The sequence below is a fragment of the Serinus canaria genome, chromosome 25 (assembly GCF_022539315.1).
Source record: "Serinus canaria isolate serCan28SL12 chromosome 25, serCan2020, whole genome shotgun sequence".
Taxonomy (NCBI): domain Eukaryota; kingdom Metazoa; phylum Chordata; class Aves; order Passeriformes; family Fringillidae; genus Serinus; species Serinus canaria.
Genome location: NC_066338.1, coordinates 9,350,547 through 9,373,154, shown reverse-complemented (window position 1 = coordinate 9,373,154; position 22,608 = coordinate 9,350,547). Strand labels below are relative to the sequence as shown.

General features: G+C 59.4%; 3 protein-coding genes across 14 annotated transcripts; 2 read left to right on the top strand and 1 right to left on the bottom strand.

Annotated features, from left to right (window-relative positions):
* Positions 1 to 271: 271 nt before the first annotated feature.
* On the top strand, positions 272 to 4,390 carry LOC127060481 (beta-1,3-galactosyltransferase 2-like). 4 transcript variants are annotated; one of them, XM_050984050.1, is made up of 2 exons: positions 272 to 598; positions 2,719 to 4,390. In XM_050984050.1, the coding sequence occupies exon 2, from the start codon at positions 2,726 to 2,728 to the stop codon at positions 3,716 to 3,718; it is 993 nt and encodes a 330-aa protein (XP_050840007.1). In that variant the 5' UTR covers positions 272 to 598; positions 2,719 to 2,725; the 3' UTR covers positions 3,719 to 4,390. The 4 variants fall into 4 exon arrangements, with proteins under 4 accessions (XP_050840007.1, XP_050840005.1, XP_050840006.1 ...); XM_050984048.1 differs by having other exon boundaries at positions 272 to 765; XM_050984049.1 differs by having other exon boundaries at positions 272 to 1,015.
* Positions 3,729 to 5,787, top strand: LOC127060494 (tetra-peptide repeat homeobox protein 1-like). Of its 4 annotated transcripts, none has more exons than XM_050984135.1 (3): positions 3,729 to 4,502; positions 4,703 to 4,782; positions 4,982 to 5,787. In XM_050984135.1, exons 1-3 carry the CDS (start codon positions 4,447 to 4,449, stop codon positions 5,785 to 5,787), a joined length of 942 nt encoding a protein of 313 aa, XP_050840092.1. In that variant the 5' UTR covers positions 3,729 to 4,446. The 4 variants fall into 4 exon arrangements, 1 of the variants encoding a protein (XP_050840092.1); XR_007779662.1 differs by lacking the exon at positions 3,729 to 4,502 and adding an exon at positions 4,571 to 4,622 and having other exon boundaries at positions 4,942 to 5,613; XR_007779661.1 differs by lacking the exon at positions 3,729 to 4,502 and having other exon boundaries at positions 4,598 to 4,782; positions 4,942 to 5,613.
* On the bottom strand, positions 5,766 to 22,481 carry ILF3 (interleukin enhancer binding factor 3). 6 transcript variants are annotated; one of them, XM_050983910.1, is made up of 20 exons: positions 22,330 to 22,481; positions 19,992 to 20,087; positions 19,664 to 19,890; positions 19,238 to 19,418; positions 18,557 to 18,704; positions 17,110 to 17,201; positions 16,490 to 16,585; positions 15,088 to 15,199; positions 14,569 to 14,666; positions 14,105 to 14,216; positions 13,884 to 14,012; positions 13,051 to 13,250; positions 12,047 to 12,217; positions 11,722 to 11,859; positions 11,282 to 11,458; positions 10,697 to 10,853; positions 10,091 to 10,144; positions 6,982 to 7,320; positions 6,151 to 6,279; positions 5,766 to 6,050 (listed from the first exon to the last, which is right to left on the bottom strand). In XM_050983910.1, the coding sequence occupies exons 2-20, from the start codon at positions 19,992 to 19,994 to the stop codon at positions 5,920 to 5,922; spliced, it is 2,694 nt and encodes an 897-aa protein (XP_050839867.1). In that variant the 5' UTR covers positions 19,995 to 20,087; positions 22,330 to 22,481; the 3' UTR covers positions 5,766 to 5,919. The 6 variants fall into 6 exon arrangements, with proteins under 6 accessions (XP_050839867.1, XP_050839869.1, XP_050839868.1 ...); XM_050983912.1 differs by having other exon boundaries at positions 6,160 to 6,279; XM_050983911.1 differs by having other exon boundaries at positions 10,697 to 10,850.
* Between the last annotated feature and the right edge of the window lie 127 nt (positions 22,482 to 22,608).

The window sequence follows — 22,608 nt, the reverse complement described above, 5'->3', positions numbered from 1 at the left end:
AGTTCCTAAATGGGGCTGGGGGGTTCCTAAATGGGGCTGGGGGTTCCTAAATGGGGCTGGGGGTTCTTAAATGGGGCTGGGGGGTTCCTAAATGGGGCTGGGGAGTTCCTAAATGGGGCTGGGGGTTCCTAAATGGGGCTGGGGAGTTCCTAAATGGGGCTGGGGGGTTCCTAAATGGGGCTGGGGAGTTCCTAAATGGGGCTGGGGGTTCCTAAATGGGGCTGGGGGGTTCCTAAATGGGGCTGGGAGTTCCTAAATAGGGCTGGGGGGTTCCTAAATGGGGCTGGGGGGTTCCTAAATGGGGCTGGGGGTTCCTAAATGGGGCTGGGTCCACGGTGTCACCTGGGGTCCACGTCACCTGTTTGAGGTGGCACCTGCGTGGCCCCGGTGACACCTGCTCGGTGACACTGCTCGGTGGCACCTGGGTGGCCGCAGGAGGAAGTTTGAGGAGGGCTGGGTGTGGCCCGGGGGGCGTGGCCCGGGCCAGGTGTGGCACCTGCGTCACCCGTGCCCGCACATTTCTGCCCCTGCCGGGCACGGCGGCCACAGAGGCACCGCGGGCGCGGTACTGGGAGCACTGGGAGTTACTGGGAGCACTGTGAGTGACTGGGACACAACTGGGAGTTACTGGGAGCTGTGCCTGGAGCTAACTGGGAGTCACTGGGAGCACTGGGAGTCACTGGGAGCTGTGCCTGGAGCTAACTGGGAGTGACTGGGAGCACTGGGAGCTGTGCCTGGAGCAAACTGGGAGTGACTGGGAGCACTGTGAGTGACTGGGACACAACTGGGAGTTACTGGGAGCTGTGCCTGGAGCTAACTGGGAGTCACTGGGAGCACTGGGAGTCACTGGGAGCTGTGCCTGGAGCTAACTGGGAGTGACTGGGAGCACTGGGAGTCACTGGGACACAACTGGGAGTCACTGGGAGCACTGGGAGCTGTGCCTGGAGCTAACTGGGAGTGACTGGGAGTTACTGGGAGCTGTGCCTGGAGCGAACTGGGAGCACTGGGAGTCACTGTGAGTGACTGGGACACAACTGGGAGTTACTGGGAGCACTGGGAGCTGTGCCTGGAGCTAACTGGGACACACTGGGAGTTACTGGGAGACACTGGGACACACTGGGAAGGGCTGGGAGCAGCGCCGGGGTTAACTGGGAGCCACTGGGACACACTGGGAGTCACTGGGAGACACTGGGACATACTGGGAAGGGTTGGGAGCAGCGCCGGGGTTAACTGGGAGCCACTGGGACACACTGGGAGCCACTGGGAAGAGCTGGGAGCAGTGCCTGGGGTTAACTGGGAGTCGCTGGGAGGCACTGGGACACACTGGGACACACTGGGAAGGGCTGGGAGCAGCGCCTGGGGTTAACTGGGAGTCACTGGGAGCCACTGGGAGGCACTGGGACATACTGAGAAGGGTTGGGAGCAGTGCCTGGGGTTAACTGGGAGCCACTGGGAGCCACTGGGACATACTGGGAAGGGCTGGGAGCAGCGCCGGGGTTAACTGGGAGCACTGGGGTCAACTGGGAGCACTGGGGTTTCCCGGTGATGCTGCTCCTCATTTCGGGAAGCCGGGGGTGGCCTTTGTCCCTTTGTCCCTTTGTCCCTTTGTCCGTCTGTCCCAGCCCGCCTGGCGCGCAGCCAGGGGACAGTGAGGGACTCTCACACCCCGCCCAGTGCTGGGGGACTGGGAGGGACTGGGAGCAGCACCGGGTTAACTGGGAGGGGCTGGGAAGGGATGGGAGCAGCGCCTGGGGTTAACTGGGACACACTGGGAGTCACTGGGAGGGGCTGGGAAGGGCTGAGGGAACTGGGAAGGGCTGAAGGCGGCACCAGGTCAAACTGGGGGGAACTGGGATGAACTGGGCAGAGCTGGACTCAGCCCCAGGACCCCCAGGGCTCCCCCCAGACCCCAAACTGGTCTGACTGGTGGAACTGGCGGGCCCCGGGTGGCGCCTCCCGCCCTTATCAGGTCCGGAGCCTTATCAGGACCCGGAATGGGGGGGGGAGGGGGAAACCGGGAATGGGGAGGGGGCATGGGGAGAGCCGGGAATGGGGAGGGGACACGGGGGATACAGGAATGGGGAGGGGGCACGGGGGGATACAGGAATGGGGAGGGGGCACGGGGGGAGCCGGGAATGGGGAGGGGGCACGGGGGGATACAGGAATGGGGAGGGGGCACGGGGGGAGCTGGGAATGGGGAGGGAGCACGGGGGGGATACAGGAATGGGGAGGGGGCACGGGGGGATACGGGAATGGGGAGGGGGCACGGGGGGGATACAGGAATGGGGAGCGGGCACGGGGGATACAGGAATGGGGAGGGGGCACGGGGGCAGCTGGGGATGGGGAGGGGGCACGGGGGGATACGGGAATGGGGAGAGGCAAAGGGGATCTGGGTGGGATTGGGGTGCTCAGGGAATGGGATCTGGGTGGGATCCCAGTGCCAGCAGGATTGGAGTGCCAGGATTTGGGCACAGCGGGATTGGGATGCCCAGAGGGACTGGGGTACCCACAGCACTGGGATGCCCAGCAGGATCCCGGTGCCAGCAGGATTGGGGTACCCACAGCATTGGGATGCCCAGCGGGACTGGGATGCCCAGCAGGATCCCGGTGCCAGCAGGATCCCGGTGCCAGCAGGATCCCGGTGCCAGCAGGATCCCGGGGTTGCAGCTCGTGCTGCCCACCCCAAGCCCCTCTCTCTCTCTCTCTCCCACCCCCCAGCCCGACCATGAAGCTCCCTCCGAGCTGCCGCCTGCTCCTGCTGCCGCTGGCCGCCGCTCTGACCCTGCTGGCCCTGCACGCCCGCCGCTCGCCGCCCCCTCCCCGCATCACCGTCCCCCCCAGCCCCGCTCCGCGCCCGGCCAACGCCTCGGAGCCCCCGCGGCCCCCGCGGCACCCGCTGCAGCCGCCGTACCCGTACCCCTACCGCTTCCTGCTGAACCACCCCGACAAGTGCCGGGAGCGGGCGCCGTTCCTGGTGCTGCTGGTGGTGACGGCCCCGGCCGACCTGGCGGCGCGGGACGCCGTGCGCCGCACCTGGGGCGACGAGGGCGCCGTGCCGGGGCTGGCGGTGCTGCGGCTCTTCCTGCTGGGCGTGCACCCCGTCTTCGAGGCCGAGCTGCGCCCCGTGCTGCGGGAGGAGGACGAGCTGCACGGCGACCTGCTGCAGCAGGACTTCCTGGACACCTACAACAACCTGACGCTCAAGACCCTGATGGGCTTGGAGTGGGTGAGCCGCTTCTGCCCCAACGCCAGCTACGTGATGAAGGCCGACCACGACGTCTTCCTCAACCTGGAGTACCTGGCGGGTTTGCTGCGGCCGCCCAGGAGCGACTTCCTGACGGGCTACGTGTACCGGCGGACCGGGCCGCTGCGGAACCGGGCCTACAAGTGGTTCGTGCCGCGGGAGGTGTACCCCAACGACACCTACCCGCCCTACTGCGGGGGACCGGCCTACGTGCTCTCGGGGGACCTGGCGCGGCGCGTCTTCGGCGTGGCGCAGACCCTGCCCGCCATCAACATGGAGGACGCCTTCGTGGGCATCTGCCTGCACGCGCTGGGCGTGGCGGTGACCGAGCCGCCGCCCGGGACCTTCACCATGTACCGGCTGGACTACGACCGCTGCCGCTTCTCGCGCCTGGTCATGGTGCACCACTACGGGCCCCGCGAGCTGCTCCGCCTCTGGCCGCACTTCCGCAACGCGTCCGGCAAGTGTCCCTAGGGCGGGGACGCGCTGGGGCTGGCGGCGTGCTGGCTGTGCTGGTGTGGCTGGGATCCACTGAGTGTCACTGGGATCCACTGAGTGTGACTGGGATCCACTGAGTGTCACTGGGATCCACTGGTGTCACTGGGATCCACTGAGTGTGACTGGGATCCACTGACTGTAACTGGGATCCACTGGTGTCACTGGGATCCACTGAGTGTCACTGGGATCCACTGACTGTAACTGGGATCCACTGGTGTCACTGGGATCCACTGAGTGTCACTGGGATCCACGAGTGTCACTGGGATCCACTGAGTGTGACTGGGAACTGCTGGTTGTAACTGGGATCCACTGGTGTTACTGGGATCCACTGGTGTCCCTGGGATCTCTCCATGTCACTGGGATCCACTGATGTCCCTGGGATCTCTCGGTGTCCCTGGGATCTCCCGGTGTCCCTGGGATCTCCCGGTGTCCCTCTGTGCCTGGTCTGGTTCCGGAGCAGCCACTGAGCCTCGGGGTCCCCCCAGGACGTTCCCGTCCCTCCGAGCCTGGAGCAGCTGCTCCATCCAATCACTGAGCTGCTTTTGGTCATCGAGGATGGATCAGGGCCGGGATCTGCCGGGATCTGGGATCCACCGTGCCGCGTTAACTTATATCCAGAGTTTCTAATAAAAGGGCTGGAGCCTCGTCTGCGCTGGTGCCGCCATCCCGACGGATCCGGGTCGGGAAGGGGCCCTGGCACTGGAATGTGCCTGGCTCTGGGCAGCATTCCCGGTGTTTGCCAGGCCGTGCCCCACTCCAGGTGCCATTCCCGGTGTTTGCCAGGCCGTGCCCCACTCCAGGTGCCATTCCCGGTGTTTGAGGGGCCGTGCCCCATTCCAGGTGCCATTCCCGGTGTTTGCCAGGCCGTGCCCCACTCCAGGTGCCATTCCCGGTGTTTGCCAGGCCGTGCCCCACTCCAGGTGCCATTCCCGGTGTTTGAGGGGCCGTGCCCCATTCCAGGTGCCATTCCCGGTGTTTGAGGGGCCGTGCCCCATTCCAGGTGCCATTCCCGGTGTTTGAGGGGCCGTGCCCCATTCCAGGTGCCATTCCGGTGTTTGAGGGGCCGTGCCCCATTCCAGGTGTCATTCCCGGTGTTTGAGGGGCCGTGCCCCACTCCAGGTGCCATTCCCGGTGTTTGCCAGGCCGTGCCCCACTCCAGGTGCCATTCCCGGTGTTTGCCAGGCCGTGCCCCACTCCAGGTGCCATTCCCGGTGTTTGCCAGGCCGTGCCCCATTCCAGGTGCCATTCCCGGTGTTTGCCAGGCCGTGCCCCACTCCAGGTGCCATTCCCGGTGTTTGAGGGGCCGTGCCCCATTCCAGGTGCCATTCCCGGTGTTTGAGGGGCCGTGCCCCATTCCAGGTGCCATTCCCGGTGTTTGCCAGGCCGTGCCCCATTCCAGGTGCCAATCCTGGTGTTTGCCAGGCCGTGCCCCATTCCAGGAACTGTTTCCGGTGTTTCCCCGGGTCCGGCTCTGGCACGGAACGATCCGGAACCACCGGTACAAAGTTCATCCAGAGGAGCCACACGGCCCCGGTTCCAGCCCAGGTCAGCCCCAGTTCCAGCCCAGGTCAGCCCCAGTTCCAGCCCAGAGTGCTCCCAGTACAGGCCCAGTTCAGCCTCACTTAAACCCCAGTTTGGCCCCAGTTCAACCCCAGTGCTCTGAACTTGAGAGGTTTAAGGGACAAATTCTTGGAATTTGGGTTTGGTTTTTTATGCGAATCCTCCCAGTTTTGTTTGGAGGTGCAGAACAACGCACTGGGAGCCCGAACCATCCCAAATTTGGGGTTTATTCACCTCCTCCACACCTCCCCTCCCCAACCCCGACCCCTTCCCCAAAAAAACTGAAACCACCAAAGCCAGAAAATACCGAAAAAAGCTCCTTTTTAACGCACTTCACAAAAGCAGAACAACGAGGGCCCGTCCCCCAGCCGGGGCCTGGGAAAAGGCTCCAGAATTGGATCGACTTCCCCCAAAAAAACCCAAAAAACAAAAACAAAAATAAAAACCAAAAAAAACCAAAAAATAATAATAATAATCCTATTTAGACCAAGTCGTCGTGGCAACTACGACCCATTAAATAGAGGCCCAGGGGTGATGGGTCACACAGAGCAACGGGGCGGGGGGAAAGGGGATAAAACCCGGCGGGTCCCGGGGGCGGCGCGGCGCCAGGCGGGCGTTTATCTGTACTGGTAACTCATGCTGTGCTCGTTCCTGCCGTATCCACCCTGGGACGCCTGGTAGGAGCTGGGGGGGCCGCTGTAGTTCTGGGAACCCGGGGAGTTGTAGTTGGACTGGGAGGAGTATCCACCTGTGCGGGAGGAGGAGGAGGAACAGGGAGGAATTAGGGCGGAGCTGGAGCTGGAGCAGGGCCCCGGAGGCGGCGGCGGCGCGGGGGTGTCAATACTGACCTGCCTTACCTTGGTACGAGGAGCCCCCACCCCCGGAGCCCCCGTAGCCCCCGTGGGAGCCCGAGTTGTAGGAGCCCCCCCCGGAGTAGTTGTTGCCGCCGCCGCCGCGGCCGCTGTTGCCGCTGTAACCTGGGAACGGGGAAAAAGTGGGGGTGAGGATGTGGGTGGGGACCCCCAACACCCTCGGGGTGCTCAGTTCAACCAAGCCAAGCCCCCCCCTCCTCCAGACCCTGGAATTCCAGGATTTGGGTAAGGAGGGATCTGTATCCAACCCTGCCAAAGCATTCTGAGCCTTGGATTATCCCCTAGGAATGTGCCCAAGGCTGGGCACCCGCCCCCTCTGTCCCCTCTCCCTGTCAGACTCATCCCAGCTCCAGCCCCAAACCCCTCTTTTAACCCAAACCTCCTCTTACTCACAGCTCCAGCCCCAAATCCCTCTTTTAACCCAAACCTCCCCTTTTCCACAGCTCCAGCCCCAAATCCCTTTTAACCCAAACCTCCTCTTACTCACAGCTCCAGCCCCAAACCCCTCTTTTAACCCAAACCTCCTCTTACTCACAGCTCCAGCCCCAAACCCCTCTTTTAACCCAAACCTCCTCTTACTCACAGCTCCAGCCCCAAATCCCTCTTTTAACCCAAACCTCCCCTTTTCCACAGCTCCTGCTCCTGAGAGGGGCAGGAAGAACCCCCTGGAGCTCCTTCCTGCCAGCCCCAGCCCAGAGGGGTCACCAGGGTCCCCTCCAGCTGCTCCTGAAACAACTCTGGGATCAAACCCAACCTCAACCCTTAACCCCAAACCTCTCCCAGCCACAGCTCCCCCTCCCCACTCACTGTATTTGCTCTCGTAGTTGTAGTCGGAGCCACCTCCGGGCGAGTTGTAGGAGTTGGAGTAGGAGTAGCCGCCCTGGCCGTGGCCGTAGCCCTTCTGCTTGCCCTGCCCGGGGCCATAGCCGCCGTACTGGCCCTGCCCGTAGGGCTGCTGGCCCTGGTGGCTGGCGTAGCCCGAGCCGTACGAGGCCTTCTGGCCGCCGCCGTGCTGCTGCTTCTTGCCGCCGTGCTTGGGTGGCGCGGGGGCCGTGTAGCCGTCCCCGCCCTGGTAGTAGGAGCCATAGCCCGAGGAGCCGCCGCCGCCCCCCGAGTTGGAGTGGCCGCCGTTGCTGTAGAACTGGCCTGGACGGAGAGAGCAGGGTCAGCGTTCCTGGGGGCTCGGCCCTTCTGCAAGGCTGAGGGGGGGCTGGAGCTGATGGGGACCCCTCGGCGCGCCAGGACCCCAGTGGGACCCCCCCGTCATGCAGCTGAACCCCCAGTGTGGGTCTGTCCCTGGGATGCCATCCCCATCCAGACCCCCCCATCCGGGCCCATCCCTGTGATCCCAGCAGGATCCATCCCTGTGATTCCAGAAGGATCCATCCTGTGATTCCAGCAGGATCCATCCCTGTGATCCCAGCAGGATCCATCCCTGTGATCCCAGCAGGATCCATCCTGTGATTCCAGAAGAGCTCCCATCTGGATCCATCCCTGTGATCCCAGCAGGATCCATCTGGATCCATCCCTGTGATCCCAGCAGGATCCATCCCTGTGATTCCAGCAGGATCCATCCTGTGATCCCAGCAGGATCTCCCATCTGGATTGATCCATTCCCATGATTCCAGCAGAATACATCCTGTGATTCCAGCAGGATCTCCCATCCGGATCTATCCCTGTGATTCCAGCAGGATCCATCCCTGTGATTCCAGCAGGATCCATCCTGTGATTCCAGCAGGATCCATCCCTGTGATTCCAGCAGGATCCATCCCTGTGATTCCAGCAGGATCCATCCTGTGATCCCAGCAGGATCCATCCCTGTGATTCCAGCAGGATCCATCCCTGTGATTCCAGCAGGATCTCCCATCTGGATTGATCCATTCCCATGATTCCAGCAGAATACATCCTGTGATTCCAGCAGGATCTCCCATCTGGATCCATCCCTGTGATTCCAGCAGGATCCATCCCCTGTGGTTCCAGCAGGATCCATCCCTGTGATTCCACCAGGATCCATCCTGTGATTCCAGCAGGATCCATCCCTGTGATTCCAGCAGGATCCATCCTGTGATTCCAGCAGGATCCATCTGGATCCATCCCTGTGATTCCAGCAGATCTCCCATCTGGGCCCATCTCTGTGATTCCAGCAGATCTCCCATCTGGATTGATCCATCCTGTGATTCCAGCAGGATCTCCCATCTGGATCCATCCCGGGCCTCCCTCAGCCCTACAAAGTCCAAACACCATCCCATGCTCTGGAATGAGAATCCTGCTCCAGGAGTGAGGAATCCACACCACTGCATCGTTTGTCTTCCTGGGATCTGGACAATTCCATCTGGGATCCGGAGCTCATCTGGGTTTGATTCCCTCTCTGCAGGGTCCCACAGCCAAACTCTGAGCACTTCCTCTCCTGCCACTCCACGGAGAACTGGGAGCATCCAAAACCAAACTGATTTTTGAGGAAAAAAAAGCCTTTTTTTCAGGAGGGATCAGGAGGGATCTGCCAGCAACCAAAAGGGGCAGAATTTGGTTAAAAAGGATCCAAGGAGTGAAGTTCCAGGTGCTTCACTTCCCCAGCTCTGTGTGGACACCCAGAGTGACCCCAGGTGAATCCCAGCTCTGTCCCAAATCCGTGGCCGTGCTGCCAAGAGCTTCTGGAAGCTTCAAATTCCGGGATCCGCTCACTCTGGGCTCGTTCTGTGGATTCTCTTCCACATCCCCCTTTCCTTGTGGAGTTTTTATTCCTCTTCCACAGAAAATCCCAGACTCACTCTGCAGAAACGAGGCTCTGGAATAAATTCATCTTCAGAGCTGGAGCCAAAGCTGTCTGTGCTGGACCAGAGTCCCCCTGGGCCATCCCAGTGGGAAAATCCTGGGGTTTGGATCCAGAGCTGGAAGTGGAGCTCTCCCACCTCAAGAGTCCTGGATTTTCCACTTTGTCCCAACATCCCAAGTTTTCATGCTGATTTTCCCCAAATCAGAGCTCAGGGACAGAAATATCCAGCAGCGCCTGGTGGCTTGGGAAGGGCAGTTTTTCCACCTGGGAGGGATCCTAAGGATCATTTCTGGATCATCCAGGATGGGATCTGTGCCCTGGATAAAGAGTCAGCACCTCCAACAATGTCTGTTTGTTTGTTTGTTTTCAAAAAAAAACAGGATAATTATTACAAATATTTTAAGGATCCACTGAACCCCTTGGACTCAGTTTAAACCTGGAGCTTCCTTTTCCTTCTTTTTTGGTTAAATTAAGGAATTAACTCAAAGATGGGAACCACCAAATCCAGCAAAGAGAACTTTCCAGAGCACAAGGAATAAAGGACCAAAAGGCTCCGAGTTTGGTGGATTGCGAGACTCCAACCAATTCCAAAATTCTCCTCAACTCCTGATTTTGGGGATATTTCATTCTCCAGGTGATTCCAGCACTCTGAGGAAGCACTTTGCTCCAAGAGCCCATCTCCATGGCAACCAAGGACTCCACGGATTTCCCAAAGCATCCAAGACATTCCCCAGTGCCTGGATATTTCCTGGATGGGATGGGGAGCACAGCAACAATTCCCAGAGCCCGCTGTGGTCCAAAGGATTTGCTTCAGCACACAGGCAAATCCAAGCATCCCAGCAAATCAGGGAATTCCACATCTTTAAAAGGCTGGGCTGGACCAGATCCATGTGGAAAAGTCTCCCCAAGGCCCAGAGGGGTCTGACCCAATCTCTGGATTTATGAAAAGGTTTGGATTTTGTAGGGAAAAAAAACCTTGCTGTAAGCTAAGGCGAAATTGATTAAAATGCTTTGGTTTGCTTAAAAACCAAGGACTGATTTCCATCAATAAAAGCTTCCCCTCCCTGGAGCCATTTTCCTGGGAAATTTTAGTGCCCAGCACGACGGCACCTGTTGGGATTTTGGGTGGAAAAAGGAACTTACTGTAGCCAGCAGTGGCAGAATTCCCTCCGTAGCCGTAGCTGCCGTACCCAGCGCCTGGGGAGGAAGGAAATGTTGGAATAAACAGAGATTCCAAGGGAGAAATATCCCAAATTTGGGGGGCCATCCCCCATGGAGGGCTCTAGGAAATCCAACTGACATGGACACAATGCCAGAGGGGGAATTGTTCCCTCACAGAGATTTGGGGGCTCTGGAATGTCCAGGACACAACATCAGAGGGGGATTTGTTCCTTCACAGGGATTTGGGGGCTCTGGCCAGAGGGGGAATTGTTCCCTCACAGAGATTGGGGGCTCTGGAACACCCAGGACACAACACCAGAGGGGGATTTGTTCCCTCACAGGGATTTGGGGGCTCTGGAATGTCCAGGACACAACACCAGAGGGGGATTTGTTCCCTCACAGGGATTGGGGGGCTCTGGAACACCCAGGACCCACAACCACCACACCACAGGAGCAGGGGGGGGGCTCATTCCCTTATGGAAAGTTCTGGAACCTCCAGGTGCCATGGATGTGACGCCAGGGGGGAAGGCCGATGCCCAGGGGTGGCAGGGGGGTCAGAGCCCCCCCAGGTGTGCTGCTGGCCCTCACCTGTGTTCATGTAGCCGCCGTGGTTGCCCCCGAAGCCGCCCCGGCCTCTCCCACGGCCCCGGATGTTGCCGCCCCGGCCGCGGCCCCGCATGTTGGGGGGTGGGGGGGCCTCGTTGTGCATGGGGCCACCCCCCATGCCGAACCCTGGGTTGTGCTGCTGTGGGGACAAGGAGAGGGGACAGAGGTGTCACTTGGAGCTGGGCTGAGGGATTTCCCAAAAACCTCCCAAAACAGAGCCCCAGGACGCAGCTTCCCCAGACGGAGAGCCACCAAGGGGGACCCCAAGTTCAGGCACCTCCAAATCCAGAGGGTTTCTGATGGGTTTGGGGCTTCCAGGCTGTTTGCTCTGCTCCCAGGAAAGGATCAAACCCCAGAGCCAACGGCTGGTGAGTTCCACCCCAGGATTTTTCCATTCCAGACCAGTTCCCATTGGTCTTTTCCAATTCCAGACCAGTTCCCATCGGTCTTTTCCTGCTTTAGACCAGTCCTGATCTGTATTTTCTGATCTTGGCCTGGTTCCCATTGGTCTTTTCCCACTCCAGAGCAGTTCCCACCCAGAGCTGTGGGACTGGGGATTTCACTCACTTTGACTGGGAATTTGGGGCCGCCCCTGGCTGGAACTGGGGCTCTTTTCTTCTTGTTCTGCTCGATGGCAACGGGAGCATCTGGGAACAGCTTCTCCAGCGCGGCCAGCGCCGCGTAGGCTTTGGCCACCTTCTTGTTTGAGCCAGCACCCTGGAACTTCTGCCCGTCCACCTCCACCTTGGAAAGGGATGGAACCACACATTGAGGTGGGAAAGGGCAGGAAAAGATGGGAGACCTACAGGGAACCCCAGAGCTGGAAGTGTCACAGGCTGTCCCTGCCCATTAATGAGCTTTCAAAGGTTTCTCCCAAACCAAACCTCTTGGATTTGATGATTTAAACTCCTGGTCAGGGGATGAGGTGGCTTTCCAAGCTCTTCTCCCCCCCGAGGAGCCCTGGGTTGGAGGGGCAGGGAAGGGCAGGAGGCCCTGTGTGCCCTCACCTCCATGACAAAGCGCTTGTCATGGCTCCCGCCCGTCTCTGAGATCAGCTCGTACTTGAGCCCGCGCCGCTTCTCGTTCAGCTCCATCACCGGGTTCTTCCCGTGCTTTGTCAGGATTGGTCCCTGCTGCTTCACGTTCTGTGGGTGGAGAAAGGCTGGATGAGCCCCAAAAGGTCCCCAGCACACACTGGAGCTGCTCCCCAACCTCTTTGGGAAGGACACCCAAGGAGCCACTTCCGCCTCCTGCTTTCGCCAGGAGCGACCCAAAACCAACACGGGCACGGCTGGCACGGTGCCACGTGTCCCACCCGTGTCCCCCACCCACCTCAGGGGTCTGATCCGAGGGGGGCGAGGCTGCCGTGGGCGTCGACACCGTTTCCACCACGGGCGGAGGAGCCACAACCACCGGCTTGGTCTCCGTCTCCTCCGCCGACTCGTCGCCCTTGCCGGAGTCCTTGCCCTCCACTCCGGTGGGCAAACCCATGTCCTGCAGCACCTGGAGGGCAGCAGGGAGGTCAGGAGCCCTGCTCCAGCACCACCCACCTGGAAAACACTCCAGGAAGCTGCTCCAGGCCTGCTATTGACTCTCTGTGGTGCTCTGCATTCCCTAACACTTGAGGCACTCCAGGGGACACTTGAGGATGGCAGCTCCTGGTGCTGCTCCCGCCCCATCCTGGAGATTCTGGCGGTTTTCCCATTCCCACTCTCATTCTCATTCCCATTCCCATTCCCACACTCATTCCCATTCCCATTCCCACACTCATTTCCATTCCTATTCCCACTCCTATTCTCATTCCCACTCCCACTACCATTGCCATTGCCATTCCCATCCCACTCTTATTCCCACACTCATTCCCACTCCCTTTCTCATTCCCATTTCCACTCTCATTCTCACTCCCATTCCCATTTCCACTCCCATTCCCATTCCCATTCCCATTCCCACTCCCAATCCTGTTCCCACTCCCATTCTCATTCTCATTCCCACCCCCACTCCCACTCCCATTCCCATCCCACTCCCATTCCCATCCCACTCCCATTCCCATTCCCACACTCATTCCCATTCCCATTCCATTCCCATTCCCACACTCATTCCCATTCCCATTCCATTCCCATCCCACTCCCATTCCCATCCCACTCCCACTCCCATTCCCATCCCATTCCTATTCCCATTTCCACTCCCACTCCCATCCCACTCCCATTCCTATTCTTATTCCCATTCCAACACTCATTCCCATTCCCATCCCACTCCCACTCCCATTCCCACCCCCACTCCCATTCCCATTCCCACCCCCACTCCCATTCCCATCCCACTCCCACTCCCACTCCCACCTTCACAGCCACGTGCAGCTTGGCCGTTTTCTTGGAGGGCCCCGAGGCCTCGAAGGTGCTGCCGTCGATCTCCACGGACATGGTGAAGATGGGGGCGTGCACGGGGCCGGTCTGGGACACCAGTTTGTACTGGAGCCCCGGCTTGAGCTGGTTCAGCTTCATCAGCGCGTTCATGGCCTGAGGGGGCTCCAGCTTCTCCTCTGCGCGGGGGAAAAACCAGCACCAACACTTTGTGGGTGTTTGGTGGCTCCGAAGAAGAAGCAAAACTGATTCCAGGCCAGTATTTTTCACTTTGGGGCCAGTTCTAATTGGTGTTTTTTCATTTCAGGCCAGTCCTGCTGGGCATGTCCTAATTCCACACCAGTTTCCATGGGCCTGTTCCCATTCTAGACCAGTTCCCACCAGTATTTTCCAATTGCCAATCAGTTCTGAGCACTCTTTTTCCATTTTAGACCAGTCCTGGCCAGTATTTTCTGATCTCAGACTAGTTCCAACTGGTCTTTTCTCTTTTTAGACCAGGTCCCACTGGTCTTTTCTCATTCTAGACCAGTTCCCATTGACCTTTCCCAATTCCAGACCAGTCCCCACTGATCTTTTCCAATTCCACACCAGTTCTGACTGGTCTTTTCCCATTTCAGATGAGTTCCCATCAGTCTTTTCCACCTCCCAGACAAGTCCTGACCTTTTCCTCCTTGGTTTCAATTCTGCCCAGCACAAATCTCCCACTTTTAAGTTATTTTATCCATCCCCACACCCTGTACCCCCCCCAGTCCTGCACTGAGCACCAGCTGTACCCCCAATTTCCACCCCGTCTCCCCCTAGGCCGTACCTACCTCTGGGTAACTCAATACCTTTTTTCTGAATCTTCTTTTTCTTTTTGCTGGGGGATTTCTCCTCCCCGTCCTCCTCCATGGGCCTCTTCATGGGGGTCACGGCGTACGTGGTGCTGGGTGGGATCTGAACTGCAGGAACCAGCACAAGCACTCCCTAAATCCCCCGTTTTCCACCCAAATCCTCGGGATGGGACGCGGGGCTCTTCCCTCTCGGTACGTACCGGTATAATCGACCGGGTTCTCGTTCTTTGGTTTCTTGGGCATTTTGGAGGGCAGGGGATCCATGCCCAGGACCTTGTGGAGCTGGCCGAAGGCGGCGAGCCGCAGCGCGTGCTGGGGACGGGAGCGGGGGTCAGCGGGAGCTGCCGGAGACCCCCCTGCTCACAGCCCCCCACAGCCCCCCTGCACCGAGCCGTCCTCAGCGGGGCTCTCCACTTTGAGTCTTTTGGGGACTTTCACCCAAAAAGGGGCGTCGGGACAATTCGCTACTCAACACCTGAATCTTTGCTCTGGGGGGCCGAACTACGGGGCCCACGCGGGTGGCTCGGTGGAGTGACCGTGGCACCGAGTGACCACGGCAGGGCCACGGTGCCGACTGACCGCGGGTCTGATCTACGGTGGCCGAGGGAGCCGGGAGCGGAGCGAGCCGGGGATTGGGAAGGGCCGGATGGAGGTCACACTATACCTGAGCACTCTGTGTGATATCTTCCCTTTGTTGTCTGTCTAGATGCCCAATAGCATCAGTGGCTTCTTTTTCACAAGGGTCATAAATACCAGAACCATCTGAAGGCAGGAAACAAGGAAGATATGCAGAGAATTATCCTGGGTCTCTACCCTAAATTCCCTGGGGCAGCTCCCAAGGCGCGGCTCGCCGGGATTTCTGTGGGATGGGCCGCGGGAACGGCGCTCCCGGGAGCCAAACTCCCGCTGCTGGCGCCTCTCTCTACGGGGCTGAGGTGGCTCCAGAGCACGGCAGGGCCGGGAATCTCCTCGTGCCCGTGGGGATGGAGGGGCTCCCGACCACCGGCACCCCCCGCGCTCCTCCCGGCTCCGCTGCCACGGGAAGGCTGCAGATGGAGCTCACCTGGCCAGAGCTCACCTGGCCAGAGCTCACCTGGCCAGAGCTCACCTGGCTGGAGCTCACCCAGCCGGAGCTCACCTGGTCAGATCTCACCTGCCCAGAGCTCACCTGCCCAGAGCTCACCTGGCATGACGATGCCCGAGGCCAGGCACTCCAGCACCCGGCGCAGCGCCTCGCCCGCGCCCATCGGCCGGTTCGCCGTCCCGATGGATTTCTCACACAGCAGCTCCAGAGGCTGCAAGGGAAGGAGGGAAGTGAGGGCAGGGAGAGGGGAGAGGGAGCCCGGAGAGGGAGCTGGGAAAGGGATCCCAGGAAATGGACCCCCGGGAAAGGGATCCCATAGAAGGAGCTGGAAAAGGGATCCCAGAGAAGGACCCTGGAAAGGGATCCCAGACCAGAGAAGGACCCTGGAAAGGGATCCCAGGAAATGGACCCCTGGGAAAGGGATCCCATAGAAGGAGCTGGAAAAGGGATCGCAGGAAATGGACCCCTGTAAAAGGGATCCCAAGAAATGGACCCCTGGAAAGGGGGCCTGGGGAAGGGATCCCAGAGAGGGACCCTGGGAAAGGGATCTGGGAGAAGGGGGCCCAAAAAAGAGATCCTGGCAAAGGGACCCCCCTGGAACGGGACTCCAAAAGGGATCCTGGGGGAGGGACCCCAGGGAACACGCTGGGAAATGGGATCCCTGGAAAGGGATCCAGGGAAGGGACTCATCTGGGAGCAGCTTCTGGTGCCCAAAGGAGGAGAGGAGCCAGGCTGTGGAAGTCGTGAATGGATAAAACAGTTTGATAACAACATGACTTGGTAATTAATAAAACAAGATGTGATTTGATAAGATAAAGTTGTTTGATAACTGATAAAACTGTTTGTTAATTGATAAAGGAAACTGATGATGGTATTTGAGGACAGCATGGTTTGGTAACTGATAAAGTGGTTTGATAATTGGTAAAATTATTTGATAACAAGACTTGAAAATTAATAAAACTATTTTAAAATAACACCATTTGATACTCAATATTTGATGATAACGACTTGATAATTTTTAAAATTATTTATAAAACAATTTGATCATGATAATGATGTGGTTTGATAACGGATGAAATAATTTGATAGCAACAAGACTTGACAGCTGATACCACTGACAATGACGTGATCTGGTAGCTGAGGAAATGTTTTGATAATAATGTGATTTAATCATCAATAAAACAACTCGACAGTAAGGTGAGTTGATAAGTGATAAAGCAATTCAGTAACAACCCGAGCTGATCATTGACAAAGCAATTCAGCACCGAGGCGAGCTGGTAATTCATTACCAATCTGATAACAGGAGAGCCCGTGATCAGCTGACAATTGATAAACCCACGTGCCCCACAGACATTTGATTTGTGTCTCCGAGTGCAGAGAGGCCGTTCAGCCACACAAATCCCCAACCTGGGAAAGGGGACGTGCCTGGAACCTCGGGAAACAGCAGAGCTGTGCCGGGAGAAAGCTGCCAACCCCCCCGGAAGGGGAAAAGGGGAATTACCCATCCTCTGAGCGGGGCCCAGGTGGGAACGCGCGTGCACAGGTCCCGCAGCACCCGGATGACGATGACGCACGACTTCAGCCCGTTGGCCCTGGCCTGGAAGCGGAACCAAACCAGACAGGGGTTCACCGAGCGCCCGCCCGCGACGCCGACGCTCCCTCCAGGTGCTGCTTTGCCGAGGGGAAAGCCGGAGCCCGGGCCCGGAGCTCGGAGCCGCGCCGGCCGAGGCTCGGCCAAAGTCTTGGCCAAGCTCCTAGCCAAGGGGTTGGCCAAGGCCTCGGCCAAGGAGTCGGCCAAGGAGTTGGCCAAGGTCTTAGCTAAGGGCTTAGCCGAGGGGTTGGCCGAGGGGTTGGCCGAGGTCTTAGCTAAGGTGTTGGCCAAGGGGTTGGCCAAGGTCTTAACCAAGGTCTTGGCCAAGGGGACGTTACTCCTCACACAAAGCGGCAGCTCCGCGGCTGCTCCGTACAAAGGCTCCTAAGTCACTCCAGCGCCCACAGTCCGGCACCTCCGAGCGGCCAGCGGCCACTTGAAACTCCAACTCCAAAAAAAAAACACTCAGCCCCTTAAAAGAGTTTACCAACGCTTCTACTTAAAGATAAATATAAGAACAAAATGCAAACCTGGAACCACTTGGCGTGGCGCAGAGACGCCAAGGCAGCAAGGCATTTCTGCCTGTCCAGAACGTCCGGGGAGTCGGTGACTGAGAGCGTTTCTAGTCGTGGATGGAATAAGAAGACAAGGCACGGTTTGACCAAGGGGCTTCTGTCGGGCCGAGGGGGATGAGGCAGCATCCTAACGGGCAGCTGAGGCTCCCAAAAAATCCTGCCGGGATGCTGGGAGCGGGAGGGAAGGGGCTGCGGCGCTGCCGCCGCGCGGCCTCGCCTGGACGCTGGGGAAGCTCGACTCCCAGGGAGGGATGGACTGGAATGTGCGCTGGGAGAAGGAGGAGGAGGAAGAGGAGGAGGAGACCGGGCATGAGGCTCGGTGGAGGGCACAGAAATAAATCCTGGATGGACGGAGAGGCGGCGGCGAGGCCGGCGATGGGGAAATTTGAGGGGGTGAAACCCCGGCTCCACAGCTGGAGCACAGGGGTGGGGAGGAGGGAAGGGCGAGGCTCGGAGAGGATCCAGGGAACCCTCCGCCCGGAAGGATGGCTGCCCCGGCCCCGGCCCGCGACAGAGAACGTCCTGTTGGTCAAAGGTCCAGCGTCCCTAAAATCGACAAACTAGAAGGCTCGGAGACGAGGTCAGAGATCAACACCAGAGATCAACAATCAAGAGCACAAAGAGGTCCCGGTTTGTGCTGCAGCAAAACTGAGGAAGGGCCTGAAGTCGCCCAAAATTGCTCGAGATCAGGGTTTTAGATAAGGCTAGTGCGGAGCGGGGGAAGCGCCGGCCCTACGGAGCCCATCGGAATTGGAGCGGACAACCAGCAGCTGCTGGAATTCTGATTCCAAAGGGAATTTGGAGAAGCTAACTTTATCCAAAACTCTGCATCGCTTTCCGGAATTCTGAAGCTGAGGTGCTGCAAGAGCCACGGGAGGAGCCCCGAGCACCCGGTGTTCTGCTGCAACACACACCGGGGGAACATCCCGGAACATCCCGGTTCATGGACATGCAACTCCTCGGACAAGAAGCCTTCAAGAGGGGTTTCTTTTTTTCTTTTTTTTTTTTTTTTTTTTGGGTTTCTTAAACAAATCTGGTTTCTATTTTCATGTCACTGCACTGACATGGCCGGGGGACAAACCACGAGTAATACAACGAGATGATGAATTAGTGAACTAAAGGCCCAAGTGGAACCAAAAGAAAGGATAAAATAATAATACTTAAAAAAAAAAAAAAAAAACAAAAAAAAAACCCAAAATAGAGCAAAATCCCGTGTGAAAGGTGCTCCTCAGCTTCGGAAGCTCGGTCCGGATAAAGCACACCCGGGATCTCTCAGCGAGGTTGGCACAGTGAAGGAATTTGGTTAGGATTTGGCCAGGAAGAGCTGCCAGGGCTCCGGCTGAAGCTGAAGAGCACCTTCCCGGGCGTTAGGCGCGGGATGCCGGGCGCCGGCCGGCCGTACCTCCGGCCAGCTGCTTCTCCAGCTCCTCCCTGACCACGGGCGACGTCAGGTGGATGGTCAGGCTCAGCGGGGGCTCCTTGGTGTTCTTGATGATGATGGCGGCGTCGCCCACGGACTGGATGATCTCGTACTTGTCCTCTGTGATCGCCTGCAGCGTTGGGGTGGAGGTGGGTTGGAGTAAGATGGGTTCCAAAGTCCCTTCCAACCCAACCCAGCCCGTGATTCCATAATCCCAGAGCCCTGGGAATGCTCTGGGGAGACCGTGGAGCCCCTTCCAGTGCCTAAAGGGGCTCCAGGAGAGCTGGAGAGGGACTTGGCACAAGGGATGGAGGGACAGGACAAGAGAGAAGGGCTTCACCCCAGAAAAGGGGGATTTAGATGGATTTTGGGAAGGAATTCCTGCCTGTGAGGGCAGGAAGGGGCTGGGATAGAATTCCCAGAGAAACTGTGACTGCCCCGGAAATGCCCAAGGCCAGGCTGGACAGGGCTTGGGGCCTGTGGAAGGTGTCCCTGCCCATGAAGAGGATGAGCTCCAAGATCCCTTCCCACCCAAACCATTCCACAATCAACAAGGACAAGTTCATTTAGCCATCCCAAAGTGCCTCTGGAAATGCCTTTTCCAAGCCAGAACAGGGGAACCAGAACCATCCCCAAGGGAATTTCATAGTGGGCTCTGCTCACCGCCAGCTGCACTCCCAGATTATCGGCGACTTTCTCCAGGAGCTTGGCCGTGGGTTTGTCTTTGCACAGCAGGACCAGCTCCAGGTCCAGGTCCCCCTTCAGCAGGAGGCCTTTGGCCACCAGCCCCACGCGCATCACCCCCCGCAGGGTCCTCGTCAGCTGCTCCGTGGCTTTCTGATCCCTGGAAAAACACGGCAGAGGGTGACGATGGTGGAATTCCCTGCCCAGTGACGCCCCACCCACCCGGAGGGGTGGATCCGTGAGGATGGACCCGGAGCACTCGCCTCAACCCTGCCCTGGTTAACTCCCCTCAGCTCCCCATCAGGGATGACAACTTTTCCACCAGCACGAGCAGGGTTTTTAGGGAGCTAAGGGAATTTTAGGGCTCTAAAGCAGGAGGGTCACAGCAGCAGCCTCACTCCTCACCCTCCTTCCTTGCTCTCCTCCTCGGCCGCCGTCTCCATGGACTCCGTCTCCGGCTGCTCCCCGCTGACTTTCTCCTGCTCGTCGATCCAGTCGGAGACGGCTTTGAGCGCCCGCTCCGTGTGGGACACCATGTTCTGCACGGCCTCCAGCTCCTCCTGCGTGGGGTACACGGCCGAGTGCTTGGCCATCACGTGCCGGTCGTCGTTTACAAAGATCCGCATCGGGCGCTGCGAGGACGGGAACGTTTGGGAACGTTTGTTTGGGAACGTTTAGGGAGCCCCAGCACACAGATATTCACCCCACACCCCGGAATCCACCCGTCCCTTACCATTTTTGTGTGCTGCTGCCTGCCTGAAGGTTTCGGAGGTGCTTATTTGGATTTTTCTGGCGGGCAGAGCGTGGCGGCACCGCGGCGTTCCGGGATCTGAAAGCGACAGAGAGCGGGTGAGCCGGGGCAGCCAGGGCCTGGGGGGCACACGCTGGAGCTGGGAGCAGAACAGCAATTAGACAGATCCCAGCTCGTTAGCCAAAGCCCAGCTTTCTGCTCCCCAGGATTTATAACCCCCAGACCTGCAGACTGACAGTGGGGGACCACAGAGCATCTAATCCTTGTTTATTCCCAAGAGGTTTTCCCATGAAATGGGATTTTTCCAAAGCTCCTGTCTCCAAAGGAGACAGAACTCCCCTCTCCACGCTGCAGCAGCTGCCCTGGGAAATCCAGGGGGGAACCCAGCGCCCAAAAGTCCTGGAATTCAACAGATTCAGCCCAAGTGACACCAAATTCCTGCCTTTTTGTGGGAACCGCCCCCAGCTGGGGCAGAGGAGCCTTTTGTTCCAATTCGTTTTTGTTCCAATTTGTTCCGAGCTCACCCAGAGCTGGGGCTCACATTTCTAGGATAAAAAGCAGGAAAACTCATTCTCTCCAGCTGCTGCACGGACACACAATTCCATCTGAGGAAACCCCTCCGATTCCAATCCTGCCAGTTCATTCACAGGATGACTTAACAGTGCCATAAATCTGGATTTAATTGTAATTAAGCCCCGACCGGCGCCGGCTGAGCAGGGAGAATCATTCCCAAGGAGCCACATGGCATCTCCTGGTGCCTGCTGCTCTGGGCTGGGCCCTGCAGGCCCCGCTATTTTCCTCAGAATTCCCTCAGTTCCCTTCAGGCTGGACAAGGAAAGGGTTGAAATCCCACCCAGCTGTTTCTACAGTCAGAATCCCAACAGCCAGAGAGCTTTGTCCCCATTATCCCTCTTCCGGGATTTTTGGAGGGAGAAATCTGGGAGCTGATGCTGCAGCACCACCAGACCCGTGTCTTGAGGAGAAGAACCACAGACTCCGTTAAACCAGGAGCCCAATCCTGACAGAAACAATCCCTGCCCTTGGAAACGGGACAAACTCTGGAATATCACCTGGTTTCGGCCTCACTCCCTCCTCCACTCCACCCCCAGCAGGAATTCACCAAACTTCCCGCGCTCCCAAGGGAAGGAGTGACTCTCCCGAAGGCGTTTTTGGGAGGACAGAGGGAAAAACAACCGAAGGACGTAAAAGGCTGAAATTTCTGCCCTGAACGTGGGAAAGCGTGTCACAGGCGAAGCCACGCTAAGGCTCAAGGCCGCGTTCTAAGAAAGAATTGGATGTTTTTATCTGAGTTTTGGCACCTGCTCGGGATGGATGAGGAGCCAGAACACCACGGCCCTGGCGGGGAGCAGTGCAGGAACCCCGGGAGCGCGGATCCCACAGGGAATCCCGGAGCCAGGGGGGCACAAAGCCCTCGGTCCCCGCGGAGGGAAGAAGGGGGTGCTGGATTTCTGCTCCTCTAAACCCTCCAGAAACGGAGCAGCCACGGATAACGGGGCTGGAGCAGCGGGAACCGTGAGGGAGCAGGGACAGGGGCCGCGAAAAGCTGAGCAGAGGAGAATCCTAGTCCTGAGCGGGGAAAAGGGCTAAAATCCCCCCCAAAAGAGAGGATCCCACTGCAATTCCCAGTCTGGGATGAGGCGCGATGGGGAGGGGAGAGGGGCTTTGAGCCCCTCCACGGGAACGATCCCACCTCCTCCATGATTCCCCCCCGAACATCCCACCCAGGAGCGCCTCAGGGGGTCGGGAAAAGATCGGCCCGGCCCCTCTCAGACCCCCCATCCCCGTCCCCACTCCCTTGCAGGGCCGCGGGGCGGAAACGAGCAGGGGGCGCGGGGCCCGGGGGTGAGGAGGGGGCGCGGAGGGTGAGGAGGGGGCGCGGGGGCCGCCGGGCGCTGCCGCCATTTGCAAACGCGGCGCGAACAAAGCGGCGCCGGCCAGAAACGAGCCGAGTCCGGGGGAGCCCCGTGAGACACCCGCGTTCCCCTGGGCGGCAGCTCGATCCCCCCCCGTTCCTCGGGGAGCTGCTGAGGGGGGTCCGTGAGGGGGCCCGGCCGCCTCCCCCCCCCACCCTCCCCTCACTCACCGCCGCCATTTTGTCTGCACACAATGGGCAGGGCGGGAGGGAGGGGACACGGGGGGGGCCGGGTCACCACGTCCCACCGCCCCCCCTCCGCCTCACCCCCTCCCCCCCACACCTCGCACCGGCTCCTCCCGCCCCAGCACCGCCCCGGCCCGGCCCGGCTCGGCTCGGCCGGCTCGGCGCGGTTCCCCCCGCGCGCGGCGTGGGCACGGCTCCTACCGGGGCGCTGCCGGCGGTGCCTCGCGGGGGGCGGCCCGGCCCGGCCCGGCCGGCGGGGCCCGGGAAGGGCCGGAGCGGGGCCGGAGCGGCCGCGGCGGGGCCGGAGCGGGGCCGGAGCGGGGGCCGGAGCGGCGGCGCCGGGACTGCGGCGGGGGCGGGGCCGCCGCCGGCGGGGGGCGCGCGCGCGCCGGGTGGGGCGGGGCCATGGGGAGCGCGGCCGGCGCGGGCCAATTGGAGGGCGCGGAGGGAGGGTGACGGACAGGGAGCAGAGCGAATCGG